This window comes from Canis aureus, chromosome 32, assembly GCF_053574225.1.
Source record: "Canis aureus isolate CA01 chromosome 32, VMU_Caureus_v.1.0, whole genome shotgun sequence".
NCBI lineage: Eukaryota > Metazoa > Chordata > Mammalia > Carnivora > Canidae > Canis > Canis aureus.
The window spans coordinates 30,065,504-30,081,501 of record NC_135642.1 but is presented as its reverse complement, the minus strand read 5'-3'; the positions used below and the strand labels follow the sequence as shown (position 1 = coordinate 30,081,501).

Here is a 15,998-nt window from a genome sequence, read left to right as displayed (position 1 = left end):
TCTTTTGTGATTGGCTGTTTCTATTCTGTTGTGGATGAGTCTTCAAACCAAGTAATTGAGTTTACTAGAATGGACTGTAAATACGCCAAGTGAGGAATTGGGGAGCTTCTCTAGAGGAGCCCAATATTTACTTTCATCCTTTCTCCACTCATTTTGCAATTGAGGAAGAATATTTCCAGCCTGTGTATGGAATGGGTCCGTATCTGTTCCTGCCTTCCTCAGTATCCTGTCAATTAGCATCTCTTCCTACTCCTATATTTTCATTTTCTCTTAATCAGTGTTTAAAGGTACTCAAGTTTTTCCCGTTACAATCCCTGGACTCCATCCATGTTACTTTCTTACCTTTTGTATTGTTTGTACTTAGATTTCTTTAAAAACTTATATATCTGGGAGGAAGTGAGGGACAAAAAATTATGACATATAAAAAACGTTTAACAAAATGACAATAATAAGTCCTTCCTTGTCAGTAATTACTTTAAATGAATTAAACTCTCTACTCAAAAGATAACTTGGGAGAATGGATTAATAAAACAGGATAAAACACTTCCCACTGCATTTGCTTTCACTGAACCCCACTCCAATCTGGTCTCCATCCTCACTGGTCTATTAAAACAACTCCTCTTGGGATCCCTGGGTGGCTCAGCAGTTTAGCACTTGCCTTCAGCCCAGGGTGTGATCCTGGAGACTTGGGATCAAGTCCTACATCAGGCTCCCTGCATGGAGCCTGCTTCTCCCTCTGCCTTTGTCTCTGCCTCTCTCTCTCTCTCTCTCTCTCTGTCTCTCTCTGCCTCTCATGAATAAATAAATAAAATCTTTAAAAACAAAACAAAACAAAAAAACAAACTGCTCCTCTTAAGATCATCAGTGACTTCTCAACTATGAAGATCTCTTACTCTCCTAGTTTTCTGGTTATGGTGACATTTCTCAGTCTCTTGTGCCATCTTCATTTTCAGGCTTACCATTCTGGCTCATTATACTCTTTGGAGCTTTTAAGAAATACTGATTTTGTACTTTCAACCCATACTTTTGAATCTGAACCTTTAAGGATGTCTGTGGAATCAATTAAATGACTCCATTGATATTCATTTCGGTTGTTTCCATTCCTTTCCTATTATAAACATTGAGCATCCTTTTTATACATATGCTGATATAAGTATGATAAATTCCTATAAGAGAAGGTATGTATATGTTTTTTATTTTGATAGATACTGCCAGATTACCATTAAAAACATTTTTTGAAGTGCTTTTTTGATTCACCAGATGAATAAATAAGTTCATATAAAAGCAAGCAGAGAAAAAAAAAAAAAAAGCAAGCAGAGGTCGAAGTAAAGAGGCAATTTTAAAAGGAACATTCTTGCCTGGGAGCATAATTATAATGTTTTTGCTTATATCACCTATAGAAAGTTGAGTAGATCCCATATAAATGCATCTATGGATTTTTTAAGGTAATTTTGTTATTCGACTGTACCATTTCGTGAGGATAACTTAATTTCTTTTTTTGATTTCTTAAAACTTATTATCAAATAAAGAATTGCCATTGTTTATTTGAATTAAAGAATGCCTACCAAATCTAGTCTCCTGGAAAAGGAGGACAAAGATGTATATCTTTACGTTTTTCTAAAGGTAAAATGACCATGTATCTTAAAAGCTTCTCACCATTTTATGTACTTTTATCTCAGCCTTCATCTTTTTGGACTAAAAATTTTTAGTATTACTCTTCATCCTGCCACTGCTCCTTAATTATTTTAATGGTTCTTTTCAAGTTTAGTTCTAGTCAGCATGTCCTATGTGGGTTATAGTCTGAATTATGTAAGGGAGAGGGCATCTTGCTGGCAGTTGAGTACAACTTCTAAAGTATTTTCTTCTTAGAATATGCTTGTTTTTCTTTAGATTTCTGCATAACACAAAATAATTTATTAGTATAATTTACCTTTTGGTGTAAAAAAATAAAGACTTGAGGCATTGATTTCATGTATTTCTTTTTTGCTCATGTTAAATTTTATAAAGTTTTATTACAGTAAGGAATGGATTTTCAGACTATTAATTTACAGATATTTTCTTGATGGAAAAATTAGGAAAAGTGAAAAATTTTGATTAACCCTAATTTTGTGGGTTTTGTGTCCTCTAACATATTTGGGAAAATATTGATACTTCTGATTACTCTGCTTTCTACAATAGGAAGTTTTTATTCAACCCTTCTCCCTCTACTGGAAGGTAAACATTTACCTTTTTTTAAATTAAAGTTTCAGTTGTGGGGGATCCCTGGGTGGGTCAGTGGTTTAGCCCCTGCCTTTGGCCCAGGGCATGATCCTGGAGTGTCAGGATCGAGTCCCACATTGGGCTCTCTCCATGGAGTCTGCTTCTGCCTCTGCCTCTCTCTCTTTGTGTCTCTCATGAATAAATAAATAAAAATCTTTAAAAAAATAAAATAAAAAAATTAACTTTCTGTTGTATATACTTCTAACTGGGTTTTAAGCCCACAAGGGGGAAAATAGCTTCAAATAAAAATTATGAAATTTTAACATGTTTAATAAAGAAAAGTATAAGTCGAATTCAGGAGGTACAGGTAGACTTTAGACGGAGGCTAGAAGCACCATTTCCAAATACTACTTGAAGCCACCCAAACCAGTAGACTTAAAGCATTGGAAACTAAAAGTTTGAAATACGCTTTTTTTTTTTTTTTTTTTTTTTTTAGAAACTTTAAAAAAGGAGAATGGGTGGTTGACAAAATGAAGGGGGAAAACTTCAAACCATCAACTAAAATAAAATATAATGCTGTAAATGTGGATAGAGAAACCCTGTCAGATGCTTTTGGCTTGCACCCTGATGAAGATTTTGACAGCACTGCACACGGAAATGATCTTGATGTGCTGCCATTTCATTCTTTGCTGAATGTAGCCAATTTAAACTGCTAGAATTTCTTGACATTCCTACTCTGGCATATCTGAGTCAGCATCTTGTTGCTGCAGCAGCTTAATTAAATTTGCCAGTTTGTGCCACAAGGACAGACATGTTCTCATATTCAGAGAGACAGCTGTGAAGCAGTATTGTTAAGAGTTGCGGACACAATACTGTTAGGTTTGAATAGCTCTCAAGACATTTTCTAGTGAGAAATCAATTTGCTGTAATACATTTCTCTCAAGATCAGCAGTTAATATTCATTTTGTTAACCTAAAATATGCTTATTTTTATACAGTTATTGGAGAAACTTTAGTAGCTAAGTATGTCTTCTTTCACCTGTATTATTTTCAGAGCCACCTAAACATCCTTATTTTAATTTCCAAAGTTATTTTCCCATTCACTAACGAGGTCTCTTGATTAGTTTTCCATTTTTAGTTTAGCTCTAAAAGAGTGGGGTTGGATATTTTGCCTTATTTTGGGGCCCTAAGTTTTTTTCTAAGAATTTTGGCATTTTTAACATAATTATTCTAGCATTATAAAGCTGATCTAAAACAAATTTTCAGTAGTTTTGAGTGAGACTCACTCTTTGTCCAGACACTGATCTAAATTGATAATTCTCAGCCTGATCAGGCTTTTTCATAACAAATATTTATGAAAAATAAGATACTTCCTTTACTACCTGAATTAAAATTCATAGCTAAAAATAGCCACAGACAATATATTTTTAGAGTGTCGTAGATATATAAATGTGAAATCAAAGGAAATAATTTATATAATTGGATATGTAAGTGCATGGATACTGCTACACTAGAAGATATAATGAAGTAGTCGGATGCACCAGCTAAAATGAACAAGATTGGATTTAAGAGAGGTTAATGTAAACTGTGCCATAGAAGAATCGTAAAACTAAAAGAGAATAAAATGTATTGTTAGGATAAGTGATAAGAGACCAGATATATTTGTATATGGTAAGAGAAAGCCTAAAGGGACCTTTGAAAGTTGGGCAGTATATTTTCATACATTACAATCCAAGCAGCTAGTATTCCTCACCTCTACGTGCCTTTAATTATCCCCTTCTTTCGTGACAACCCAGATGCTGCCATATTTTTCTCAAATTCCCCGAAAAAATTAATGCTGTCATGATTGAGAACCACAGCTCTGAATATTTCTTGCCCCTCCCCAGTCTCCCTCTTAATCCCTGATCAGGTTATCCGTAGGATTCATGGTCACCTATTCAGTAAGTTCAGTTTGGAAACCTGAGGTTGCCATAGGCTGCCATTACACTGTATTAATATACATACTTACTTTCTTCCCCATTCATTTGTTTGATCCACTTAATTGTAAAGTTTTAGAGAATAAAGACTATATTGTTCCCCAGTTTCTGGCATAAGGCTGGCACAAGGTAGTCACTTAGTAAATATTAACAAATGGGGAGATGAATGAATGAACACCTCCATCCTTCTCGTTAGTTTACCTTCTACTTGTGCTACTGTTGTTTAATTTGGAACTAAATGAGAGGGAACAATTACTGTGGTGGTAATTAGAATTGTGAAGGCTAAGAAAGTATAGTTGTGTTTGGTTATGTATTTGTATACTTTAAAATTCCCTTCTTAAAAATGTAGATTACTATAACTGAATACTAGGAATAGCAACAGATTATGAACAACATAAGAACTTTGTATTCATGTATCTCACTGGTGCAGAAAGGTATTTTTTTTTTTAAAGAAATTGGGGGTATCGTTTCATAAACAACTATGATAACAGGTTCTCTAGTTATTACTTTCCCCTATAGTGCATTTCATTATGATATGCCAGATTTCCTCTTTTGCATTCATTCAAAGCATAAAGGCATTTCCATGGTCTCAGCCATGTATGAGTGATAGAGGATTGTACAACTTTTCTAAAACCACTATTGCTTCCGTAAAACATGGCATGCAGTGTTGGAATTTTCTTTTTAAATTTTGAGATAATTAAAGGAAACTAGAAAATTTAGAATCTCAGTTTGTGAACCTGTGACCTAAGCATATCCTGCTTTTAGTGGCTTTTGTTCAACATATTAACTGACATAGCTTACTGAATTTAAGCTTTTGAAAACAACTTGCATTATAAAAAAGGTGAACAGGAAATACCTGCATCTATAATTGGCAAGAACAGTTTTCCCTTGTTGAATAAAGGGGGAAAAGTTCCAAATTGAATAACTTGTCTAAGGATTTTGCCTCTCCCTCTCTGTCAGATAATTGAAGGTAAACTTGTAATGTGATCCTATCCTGCAGAATACTTAATTTACACCAAATGGCTAAACATCAAAATGCAGGTGGCAGAGTTAGATAATAATCTAGAATTTACTATGTTAATCACGCTATATTCTCCCTGGTGATTGAGAATCATGAAGTTCCATGATAGTAATCTTCATGTGAAAAGCACATATTTGTAAATTGTATTTTTTTTTCCAGACGTATAGGAGAAAATTTGAATGCCTCAGCAAGTTCTGTAGAAAATGAGCCGGCAGTTAGTTCAGCAACTCAAGCAAAGGAAAAAGTTAAAACCACAGTTGGAATGATTCTTCTTCCAAAACCAAGAGTTCCTTATCCTCGTTTCTCTCGTTTCTCACAGAGAGAGCAGAGGAGTTATGTGGACTTGTTGGTTAAATACGCAAAAATTCCTGCAAATTCCAAAGCTGTTGGAATAAATAAAAATGACTACTTGCAGTACTTGGTATGTATTCTATTCTTCAGTTTCAGTAAACAGTATTTATTTTTTTTAGAAATTTTTTTCTTTTATATGTATATTTTTTTATTGGAGTTCTGTTTGCCAATATATATTATAACACCCAGTGCTCAAATATTTTAACTTTGCTTTTATGTTTTTAGGTGCAATGTATTAACAAAAATGAAAAATTTAAGTTTAATTGACAAAGCATTGGTGCTTCATTCTTTTGTTGGTTCTATTATACTTCAGGCATTTTTCTCTGGTTCTGAGCATATTTCACTCCAGTTCATCTTATGTACTAGCAGAACAATTTTACCTTGATCATTGAGCCAATTTTAAGTTTTTTTTAATTAATTAGTAGTTTCAAGTACTCAGTTATATAAATAATGCTGTGTTGAACATCTTGGTTGCAAACTCTTTGTTCACATCTATAATTGTTTCCTTAAGATAAACTTTTAAAAATATAATTGCCAGATCAAAAACTATACATGTTTTTAAGCCTTTGATATGCACTTACACAGTTAATTGTTTTGCAATAAGTGTAAGCCAATTTGTATATACCACTATTGCATGAAGGTTTTCTTTAAAAAAATAATATCTTCACTACCACTGCATATTACCTTTTAGCCTCTATTTTGATATGGAAAAAAATGGTGATGCCTTGTTTTATATTAATTCACATTAATTTACTAATGAAAATAAGCCTTTTCCATGTGTTTTTAAGCCACTTTTATTTCTTTTGTAACTTGCCTATTCATGTTCTTTGCACATTTTTTCCATTTGAATGTTTGTCTTTTTTATGTTGAGAGCATTTTATGAAAAAGTGTATTAATTCCTAAATAGGTAGTATAATATTAGTCATTTGCTCTTCTATTTTTACAGAGTTTAGGATTTTTTTTTTTAAATCGAAGTGTAGTTGATATGCAATGTTGTATTAGTTTCAAGTGTTACACATAGTGATTTGAGATTTATATACATTGTGGAGTTTTTAATGACGAGTTTGTCATTATTATATAATAATGTTTACTATTTCTCTGATTTCTGCTTTGGATATGATATTTTAGTCTTTAAATACAAATTATTAGAACAGTGACTGAGAAGTGATTGTTTTCAGTCATACTTCTTATTCCAAGATATGTCTACTTTTTTAAAAATCAGGATATGAAAAAACATGTGAATGAAGAAGTTACTGAATTCCTAAAGTTTTTGCAGAATTCTGCAAAGAAATGTGCACAGGATTATAATCTGCTTTCTGATGATGCTCGTCTCTTCACAGAGGTAAAAAAAAATCATTTATTTAAACTGCCAAGTAGTAGGCAATAACAGCATTTTCAAACATGTGATGATCCTGTGAAAATTATATAAAAATATCAGTATTATTAATTCAGAAACCAAATTGTGTGTGGGTCATTTATTCATCGTGTATTTTAATAATGGAAATTCTAGCACCTCAAAATCATATACTGTAATATATTAACATTTGGGGTCTTTTTTTTTTTTTAACTGATCCAACTACCAAATTTGAATTAGATTTTACTCAAATGGATGGTTTGATCTGATGCACTGATTTCCCTTGTGAGAGAATGAATGTTTAAGGAGTTACCTTGGTCATTAAAAATCTGAATGGTCATTTCGTATTTAGTCACATAAATTTGTTTTCATTATCTTCATGGTAACTAGCCATAAATAAGAATTTCTAAACTGTGAGTTCATTTTCTGGTACTTAGATTATTCATGCAAATGTATAAGCAAAGCATGTAAATCACTATACTTTGTGCCCTACCATCATTCAGTGGGTCTATGAGAGATTCAGAATACACTACTTAAATAATAAATACTAATATATATTATTGTATTAGTTTATCTACAAACACCAACACCAGTCTGAATTTTTTTTAGTTTTTAAAATTAGTTATTATATACAACAGTGTGATACTTAACAGTGTTGCACTCTCCATGTAAAAATTAAGGTAGTAAGTGTATGTGTATTTTACCACAATTAAGACAAAACAAAACAAAACTGGTCACTATAATTGGGCGCAAGACAGGATATTAGTTTTACCATTTTTTTAAATACTTTTTAAGGTAAAATTTTGCTATTAATATGAACCAGAAGAGTGATTCTTCTAAATAAAAGGAAGAATTGCATTTTTATTTTCTCTGAACCTGCATATGATACTTAAACCAAGGGTCATATTTTTCCCTGTGGAGAAGTAATTGTAGCTATTCTTATTTTAATAGTGGCTTTGAAGGGACCAGAATGATGGTTTTAAAATGTAAACCAGGGATGCCTGGATGGCTCAGCGGTTGAGCGTCTTGCCTTTGGCTCCTGGTATGGAGTCCCACATTGGGCTCTCTGCATGGAGCCTGCTTCTCCCTCTGCCTATATCTCTGCCTCTTTCTCTCTGTGTCTCTCATGAATAAATAAATAAAATCTTTAAAAATAAATAAAACATAAATCACATCCCCTCGTATCATTGATTTAAAATGTTTTCTCAGTTTACTCAGAAAGAGAGGGTCTTTACAAAATTGTACAATGCCCTACATGATCTCACTCCCTCAACTCCTCCCTGCCCCCAGCCTCTTTCATCTTCTACATATCTTCCTCAGTTGTTCTTTTCCAGCCTACTGACCTTTTTGTGCTACTTGAAAACTCCAAGCATGATCCTGCCTTAAGGTTCTTGGCTCTCCCCATCTTTCTGGCAAGCTGTTCCCCAGATAAACGCATGGATTAGTTCCTTGATTTCTAAAAGTCTATCTTCAGATACGAACTATCAAGATATCCCTAATTATCCTAAAACAAATAGCATCACTTTCAGGGTTCCTTTTACCATGTTTTATTTTACTCTTTTTTATTGTCCTTTGCAACACCTATACATAAATAGGTGCACTGCTTTGTTCCTAATAACTGAATAATGCTTGACATGCAATTAAGTTCTCAAGTGCTCATTGCAATTATTTAGTGAATATTAAAGTGTTTATTAGCAAAGTACACAATTTGATAGCCAACAATCAGCATTAAGTCTTGTTTTTTAGTCAGATTGACTCGGCAGCCTATTTTGTCTAATTTACATTTTACATCTCTACCCTAAAGGTTCACTGATATTTTTCTGATTTTTTTAGTGTTTTAAAATTTCAGTTTTATATTGTGAAATGCAATATGTTTATGGAAAAGTATGTAAAACAAATATATATATGGCTTAACAAATAATTATATAGTGAATACCCATGTAACTCTCCTCCTTTTTTTTTTTAACATTTAAAAAATATATATTTTATTTATTTATTCCTGAGAGAGAGAGAGAGAGAGAGAGAGAGAGAGAGGCAGAGACACAGGCAGAGGGAGAAGCAGGCTCCACGCAGCAAGCCCGACGTGGGACTCGATCCCAGGTTTCCAGGATCAGTCCCTGGGCTAAAGACAGCACTAAACCGCTGAGCCACCAGGGCTGCCCGTAACTCTCTTCCAAGTCAAGAAATAAAACATTACCACTATCCTAGAAGCTCCCTGTGTATCCCTCCTAATAGAACATTCTCTCTCCTTGAAGAACTAATCACTGTCACAGTTTGGTGTTGGTAATTTCCATTTCCTTTATTTTGGTAGTTCTCTGAGCTCACTTTTGCCTGTTTTTGAGTTTTATGTGAACAGAATTATTCCTTCACTCATGTTTGTAAGATTCATATGCATGTATGTGTGTAGTTATAGTTCATTCATTCTCATTTCTGTGCATTATTATATGAATAAACTATAATTCCTCAATTCCTTTCTTTCCCTTAAACTTTATCTTTTCAAGAACTTGGGTCATTTGACTTGTAAAGTTTCCCACAGTCTAGATTTTGATGATTGCTTATTCAAATGGTGATATTCAACATGTTCCTCATTTCTCTATGTTTTTTACAAATTATTGATGGGATCTGGAAGCTTGATCAGAATTAGTCTTCGCCAAATGGATTTAACACATAGATGTTGTTTTCTTTATCAGGTGGCACATAACGTCTGATTGTTTCTTTTTTGTGGTAGTTGCAGGTGTTCACGTTCGATGCCTAGGTGTATTCATTCACTTGGGCTTACAAAATTGTAGGGTTCTAGTTGCATCATTTATTTGTATTTATTGGAAAAATTTTATTAAGATATTTTTTCACTCATCTATGTGGTTTCCTAATTCATGTAGTAGAAAAAAATGCTAGATTCTTTCCCTTTATATGCCAGTTTTGAAAAAAAAATTTATTCCAATATTGATCAGTGTTTTCTTTTTTAAAAATATTATGGGTTTTAGTCCACTGTAATTACCCTTTTTGAAGCTCAGATAATACCAGCTTTAGCCGATGACAGCTCTTCATAAGGCTTTTGAGTCTTTTTGAGTCTTTGTGGTAGTCTTTGAGGCTTGTTTTGTACATTTCCTGTTTCAACTCTGGAATCAGCCATTTCCCGGAGCCTTTGTTTCTTCCAGTGGGAAGTGGTATTTCAAGACTACAGTCTGGGTATTGGGGATGCTCATTGTTCCTGGATTGGTCATTGTTTTGGGAATATTTCAGTAGATGAAGCTAGGAAATATTTATTTAGAGAAAAAATATCACATGTGTCTCACTTTATACCACATGCAACAACCTTAGAATAACAGGGCAATCAGTCAATAGGATACTGAAAGCTGGGACGCCTGGGTGTCTCAGCGGTTGAATGTCTGCCTTTGACTCAGAGTGTGATCCCAGAGTTCTGGGATCAAGTCCCACATTGGGCTCCCTGCATGGAGCCTGCTTCTCCCTCTACCTGTGTCTTTGCCTCTTTCTCTCTCTGTCTCTTATGAATAAGTAAAATCTTAAAAAAAAAAAAAATACTGAAAAGTATTTGAAAAAAATTTTTAGATGTTCTCCCTATTCTCCCTTTTTTAAAAAAAGGTGGTTCTTTATGTTGTTAGAGCATACAGTTATTACACACTAAATAAGCTCTTCCTGTTTAAGCCATATTTAATAAGGATCCATTTTAAGTGCATGTCACTGAGTTTTCACAAGTGCATATACCTGTGTAACCATGACCACAGTCATGACATAGTATATTTTGGTCACACTAGAAAGATCTCTATGTCTCTTTCTATCCATGGTCTAGGAAACCACCAGTATGCTTTTCTGTCTCCATGGATTAGATTTTCCTTTTCTAAAGTTTCAAAACTGAGTCATACACAGTGTATTCTTGTGTCTGGCTTCTTTGATTCAGCATTTTTTTGAGATTCATGACACAAATATGCATAATGTGCTCCTTTTTATTCCTTTTTGTTTTATTGTACAATTATACCAAATCGGTTTATCAGTTCAGCGCTTGATGGGCATTTGTGTTATTTTCAGTTTGGGGCAATTATGAATAAAGCTACTATGAGCATTCTTACACAAGGTGTTTTTTTTTTTTTTTTTTTTTTTTTTGGAACATGTGTTTTTATTCTTCTTGGGTAAAGAACCAGAGTTAGAATTTCCAGATCATATGGCAATGTTATTAGAAACTGCCAGACGTTTTCATAATGGATGTACCATTTTACACTCATCAGCAATATATAAGAGTTCCAGTTGCTCTGTGCTTTTGCTAGCACTTAGTATTGGTAATTTTTTTTTGAAAAGTAAAAAGTAAAGTTTTGACCTCCAGTTTCATCTTTTTCCCCATTGATGACCTTGGTCAAACCCATGTAATTCTTTTTTTTCTTTCTTTTTCAAAATTTTATTTGAATTCTAGTTAGTTAACTAATAGTGTGATACTGGTTTCAGGAGTAGACTTTAGGAATTCATCACTTACATATAACATCCAGTGCTCATCATAACAAGTTCCCTTCTTAATACTCATCACTCATTTAACTCATCCCCTACCTACATCCCTCCATCAACCCTCAGTTTGTTCTCTATCATTAAGAGTTTCTTGTGGTTTGTTTCCCATCCTTTTTCTTTTCCCTTTCCTATAGGCTCACCTGTTTTTGTTTCTTAAATTCCACATAAAAGTGAAATCATATGATATTTGTTTTTCTCTGACTTATTTCGCTTAGCATAGTACACTCTAGCTCCATCCACATCATTGCAAATGGCACAATCTCATTCTGATGACTAAGTAGTATTCCATATATATATATATTCCTATACATATATATATGTACACACACATATACACACAGACCACATCTTTATCCATTCATCTGTCAATAGACCCTTGGGCTCTTTCCACAGTTTGCTTATTGTTGATGATGCTGCTGTAAACATCAAGTTGCATGTACCTTTTTGAATATGTATTTTTGTATCTTTTGGGTAAATATTTGGTAGTGCAGTTGCTGGGGCCTAGGGTAGTTCTATTTTAACTTTTTGAGGAACCTCTATACTGTTTTCCAGAGTGGCTGTACCAGTTTGCATTCCCAACTATTGGTAATCTTTTTACATTTTAACAACCTCATAGGTGTGTAGTGGTGTCTCATTATGGTTCTAGTTTGCATTTCCCTAATGAGCAGTGACGTTTTAAAATCTCTTACTGATTTTATTGGTTTTTATTTTTATTGAATCTTGAAAGTTCTTTATATGTTCTGAATACAAGTCTATTATATATGTAGTTTTCTCCTAGTTTATGACATGTTTTTAAGAGTGTTTCCTAACAGAATTTTAATTTTAATGCTCATTTTTCAAAATGTTTTATGGTTGGTGCTTTCATGTGTTGTAGCATAGAAATTTTTGCTGACCCCAACTGTTTCTCATCTGGGATCACTTTTACTTCTTTACCCCTGCCCCATAGATTTTTTTTTAAATTTTTTTTAATTTTTATTTATTTATCATAGTCACAGAGAGAGAGAGAGAGAGAGAGAGGCAGAGACACAGGCAGAGGGAGAAGCAGGCTCCATGCACCGGGAGCCCGATGTGGGACTCGATCCCGGGTCTCCAGGATCGTGCCCTGGGCCAAAGGCAGGCACTAAACCGCTGCGCCACCCAGGGGTCCCTGCCCCATAGATTTTAAAATGTCTGGAGACCTTTTTGGTTGTCTCAAGTGGCAGAAAGCTACTGGTACCTATTGGCTAGAGGCCAGGAATGCTACTAAGCATCCTATAATGCACATGACATCTCCCACAACAAAGAATTATCCAGCCCAAAATGTCAGTAATCCTGTGTTGAGAAACCCTGATTGAGGTGTTTTATGGTTTAACAATAATGTGAATGTCCATTTCAAGTTTTTATGGTGCAAGATGTGAGGTTTGGATCAAAATTCATTCTTCTTTCATATGGATAGCTAGTTCTAGAATAATGATTCTCACCTGAGAGCGATTTTGCCTCCCCAGAGAACATTCAGTAATGTCTGGAGACATTTTTCATTGTCAAAACTGAGGAAGGCATACTTCTGGCATCTAGTGGGTAGAACCAAGGATGTTGCTAAATATCCTTCAGTGTATAGGATGCCTGTGCCCCACCCCCCTCGCCAAGAACTATCTGGTCCACAATGTGAAAAGTGCTAAAGTTGAGAAACTCTGCCTAGCACTGTGGTTTGAGAAAGCTGTTTGTTCCCTCACTGAATTGCCTTGTCACCATTGATATGTGTATGGGTTGATTTCCTGACTCTGGTTTATTTCATTGTTCTATAAATCTCTCTCTATTCCACTACCACCTGGTCTTGTAAGTTTCAAAACCATGTGAGGGAAGTCCTGCAACTTTGTTCTTTTTAAAAATTGTTTTGGCTCTTTTTAGTCCTTTACATGGAAATGGAAATTTTGATATCCTCTTGTCAGTTTCTACAAGAGAGCTAGGTGGAATTTCAATAGGATTTCTTTGAATCTGTAGGCTTGTATTTTACAAATATCTTTTAAAATTGTATTTAACTAGATTGCTTTTTTCCTTTTCTTTTTAAATAAAATCTGATATTTCTTGTCTTTTAGCTAGAAAGGTTAGTTATTTACATTCATTATGATAATTGATGTAAATGGGCTTGTTTATGATTTCTTTGTCTTTTTATAAAGTTCTTTCTAATTTTACTTCTTTTGAGGGGATTGACTTTTTTTCTCCTCCTTTTCCTCTCCTTATTGATTTGAAATTTATTCTTTGTTTTTCAGTTCTCTTAATGGTTACCCTTGAAAAAAATTTTTTTAAGATTTTATTTATTCATGAGAGACAGAGAGAGAGAGAGAGAGAGAGAGAGAGGCAGAGACATAGCAAGAGGGAGAAGCAGGTTCCATGCAGGGAGCCTGATATGGAACTCTATCCCTGATCTCCAGGATCACGCCCTGGTCTGAAGGCAGCACTAAACCGCTGAGCCACTAAACCACTGAGCCACTAAACCGCTGAGCCACGGGGGCTGCCCTACCTTTGAATTTTACAGTGATTTTTCCCCCTCATTGAATTGCCTTGTCATCATTGATGTGTGGGTCAATTTCCTGCTTCTATTCTGTTAGTCTATATATTTACAGAGACCATAGATCATTTTGACTTTCATCATATCCCTCCTGACATTTACTGCTGTCTCTTTTTAAAACCTACATTAATTATTTTATATGAACAATGTTTATTTTACCTACAAATTTTGACTATTTTTGGCTTTCCATTTCTTCTTCTCAAGTATACATTCTGAGATCCTCTTCATTGTTCCTGAAATGCTTTGTGTTCTAGGTGTTTCTTTGATGATGGTCTCTTGGTGATGAACAATCTTTTGGTTTTTTTATCGGAAAATATTTTTATTTTGTTCTCTTTCTTATATGATAGTTTTACTCCTTACATAACTCTTAAGTTGACTGTTTTGTTTTTCACTCTGAAGATATAATTTTACTTTTTTTTTGCTCCAGTTACTGTTTTTGAAAAGTGTGTTATCTGTTTCTCCTGCCTTTTAGAGAGTCTACCCTTTCTCTCTGCTCCTTATTTTTGGTGTTTCACAGTTGCATTACTATGTGTATGTTTAAATCATCCTTTTTTTTTTTTTTTTTTTAAACAAATCCCTCCTGGTCTTTATTACTTTTTACATTGACAAAGCAATTCTCCAGCTCTCAAGTGGGAGTGGGGTGGTGGGTGCTATGAGGCCATCTGCTGGCACCACACACCGCTGGATTTCCCTCCTTCTTGGTCACTGGGTATTTCCTCCAAACCCAGACACAGGAGTGTCATCCTTGGTTTATTATGTTTCTTGTATCTGTATATTCCTGTCCTTTATCAGTTCTGGAAAATTCTCAGCGATTTTCAGTTACTGCTTCTCCTTAATTTTCTCAACTCTGTCTTTCTAGGATTCCTGTATTCCCTAGGTTAGACCTCAGTCAGTCTTCCATTTCTCTCCCCCTGCCCTCCCCCTTTTCCTCTCTCTCTCTTTCCCTATTTACATGGTAAAATATACATAACATAAAAGCTACTATTTTAACCATTTTTAAGGACAATTGACTAGCATAAAATACTTTTATACTGTTGTGAGTATAATCCTATCCACCTCTAGAACTTCTGTATCTTCCCAAACCGAAACTCTATACCAGTTAAATGACTCATCATTCCCTCTTCTCCCCAATCCCTGGCAACCACCATTCTACTTTCTAGCTCTATGAATTTGACTTTTCTAGGTACCTCACATAGTGGAATATTTATCCCTTTGTGATTTTTATTTCATTTAGCATAATGTGTTCTTCAAGATTCAACCATGTTGTAGAATGTGTCAATTTCTTCCCGTTTTAAAATTTTTATTTGTAGTAAAATACACATAAACCTAAAATTTACTATCTTCATTATCTTTAGTGTGGAGTTCAGTAATATTAAATACATTCAGATTGTTATAAAGCCAGTCTCCTGAATTCTTTTCACCTTGCAATACGGACTCTACCCATTTCTGATCTGTTTCTGCTAACAACACTTCTCATACCAAATACGTGCTTGTTTTTTCCCCACACCAACCAGTCCTCCAACTCTCTGAAAGGCAGCTATTTTCACCATTGTCCACCAATACAAGTTCTCCAACTCTCTGGACAGTAGGCCTAGGGTTCCCCTGACCTCTTCCTCTGGTTGAGTAATTTGCTTCAGAACTCTGGAAACACTTTGCTTGCTTAAAAGATACAACTCAGGAACAGCCAAATGAAAGAGAGATGCATATGGCAAGAAATGTGGGAAGGGACAGAGAACTTCTATGCCCTCTCCAGGCATATCACCTTCCTAGTACCCGTTTGTTCATTAAGTTTTGGAGCTCTCTGAACCCCATAGTTTAGAGGTTTTTATGGAAGCTTTGTTTCCTAGGCATAATTGATTAAATTATTGGCTCTTGGAGATTAGGTCAATCTCCAGCCCTCTGATCATCCCCTGGATTTACTGGCAACCATCCCCCATCCTGAAGTTGTATAGGAGCCATGATTCATCTCAGTAGCATACAAAAGACATTCATTCTTGTCACTCAGGAAATTCCTAAAGTTTTAGTGCCCTGTGTC

The 15,998-nt window shown here is 34.6% G+C and overlaps 1 protein-coding gene across 9 annotated transcripts in view; it reads left to right on the top strand.

Annotated features, from left to right (window-relative positions):
• ICE2 (interactor of little elongation complex ELL subunit 2) overlaps nt 1–15,998 on the top strand; it is a 66,681-nt gene that overhangs the window by 3,980 nt on the left and 46,703 nt on the right. For 7 of the 9 annotated variants that reach the window (XM_077881319.1, XM_077881321.1, XM_077881317.1 and 4 more), the window contains 2 exons: nt 5,355–5,616; nt 6,769–6,888. In XM_077881319.1, coding sequence (XP_077737445.1) covers nt 5,355–5,616; nt 6,769–6,888 — 382 coding nt within the window. The remainder of the gene's footprint in view (nt 1–5,354; nt 5,617–6,768; nt 6,889–15,998) is intronic. The other 2 variants (XM_077881324.1, XM_077881323.1) reach the window with 1 other exon arrangement.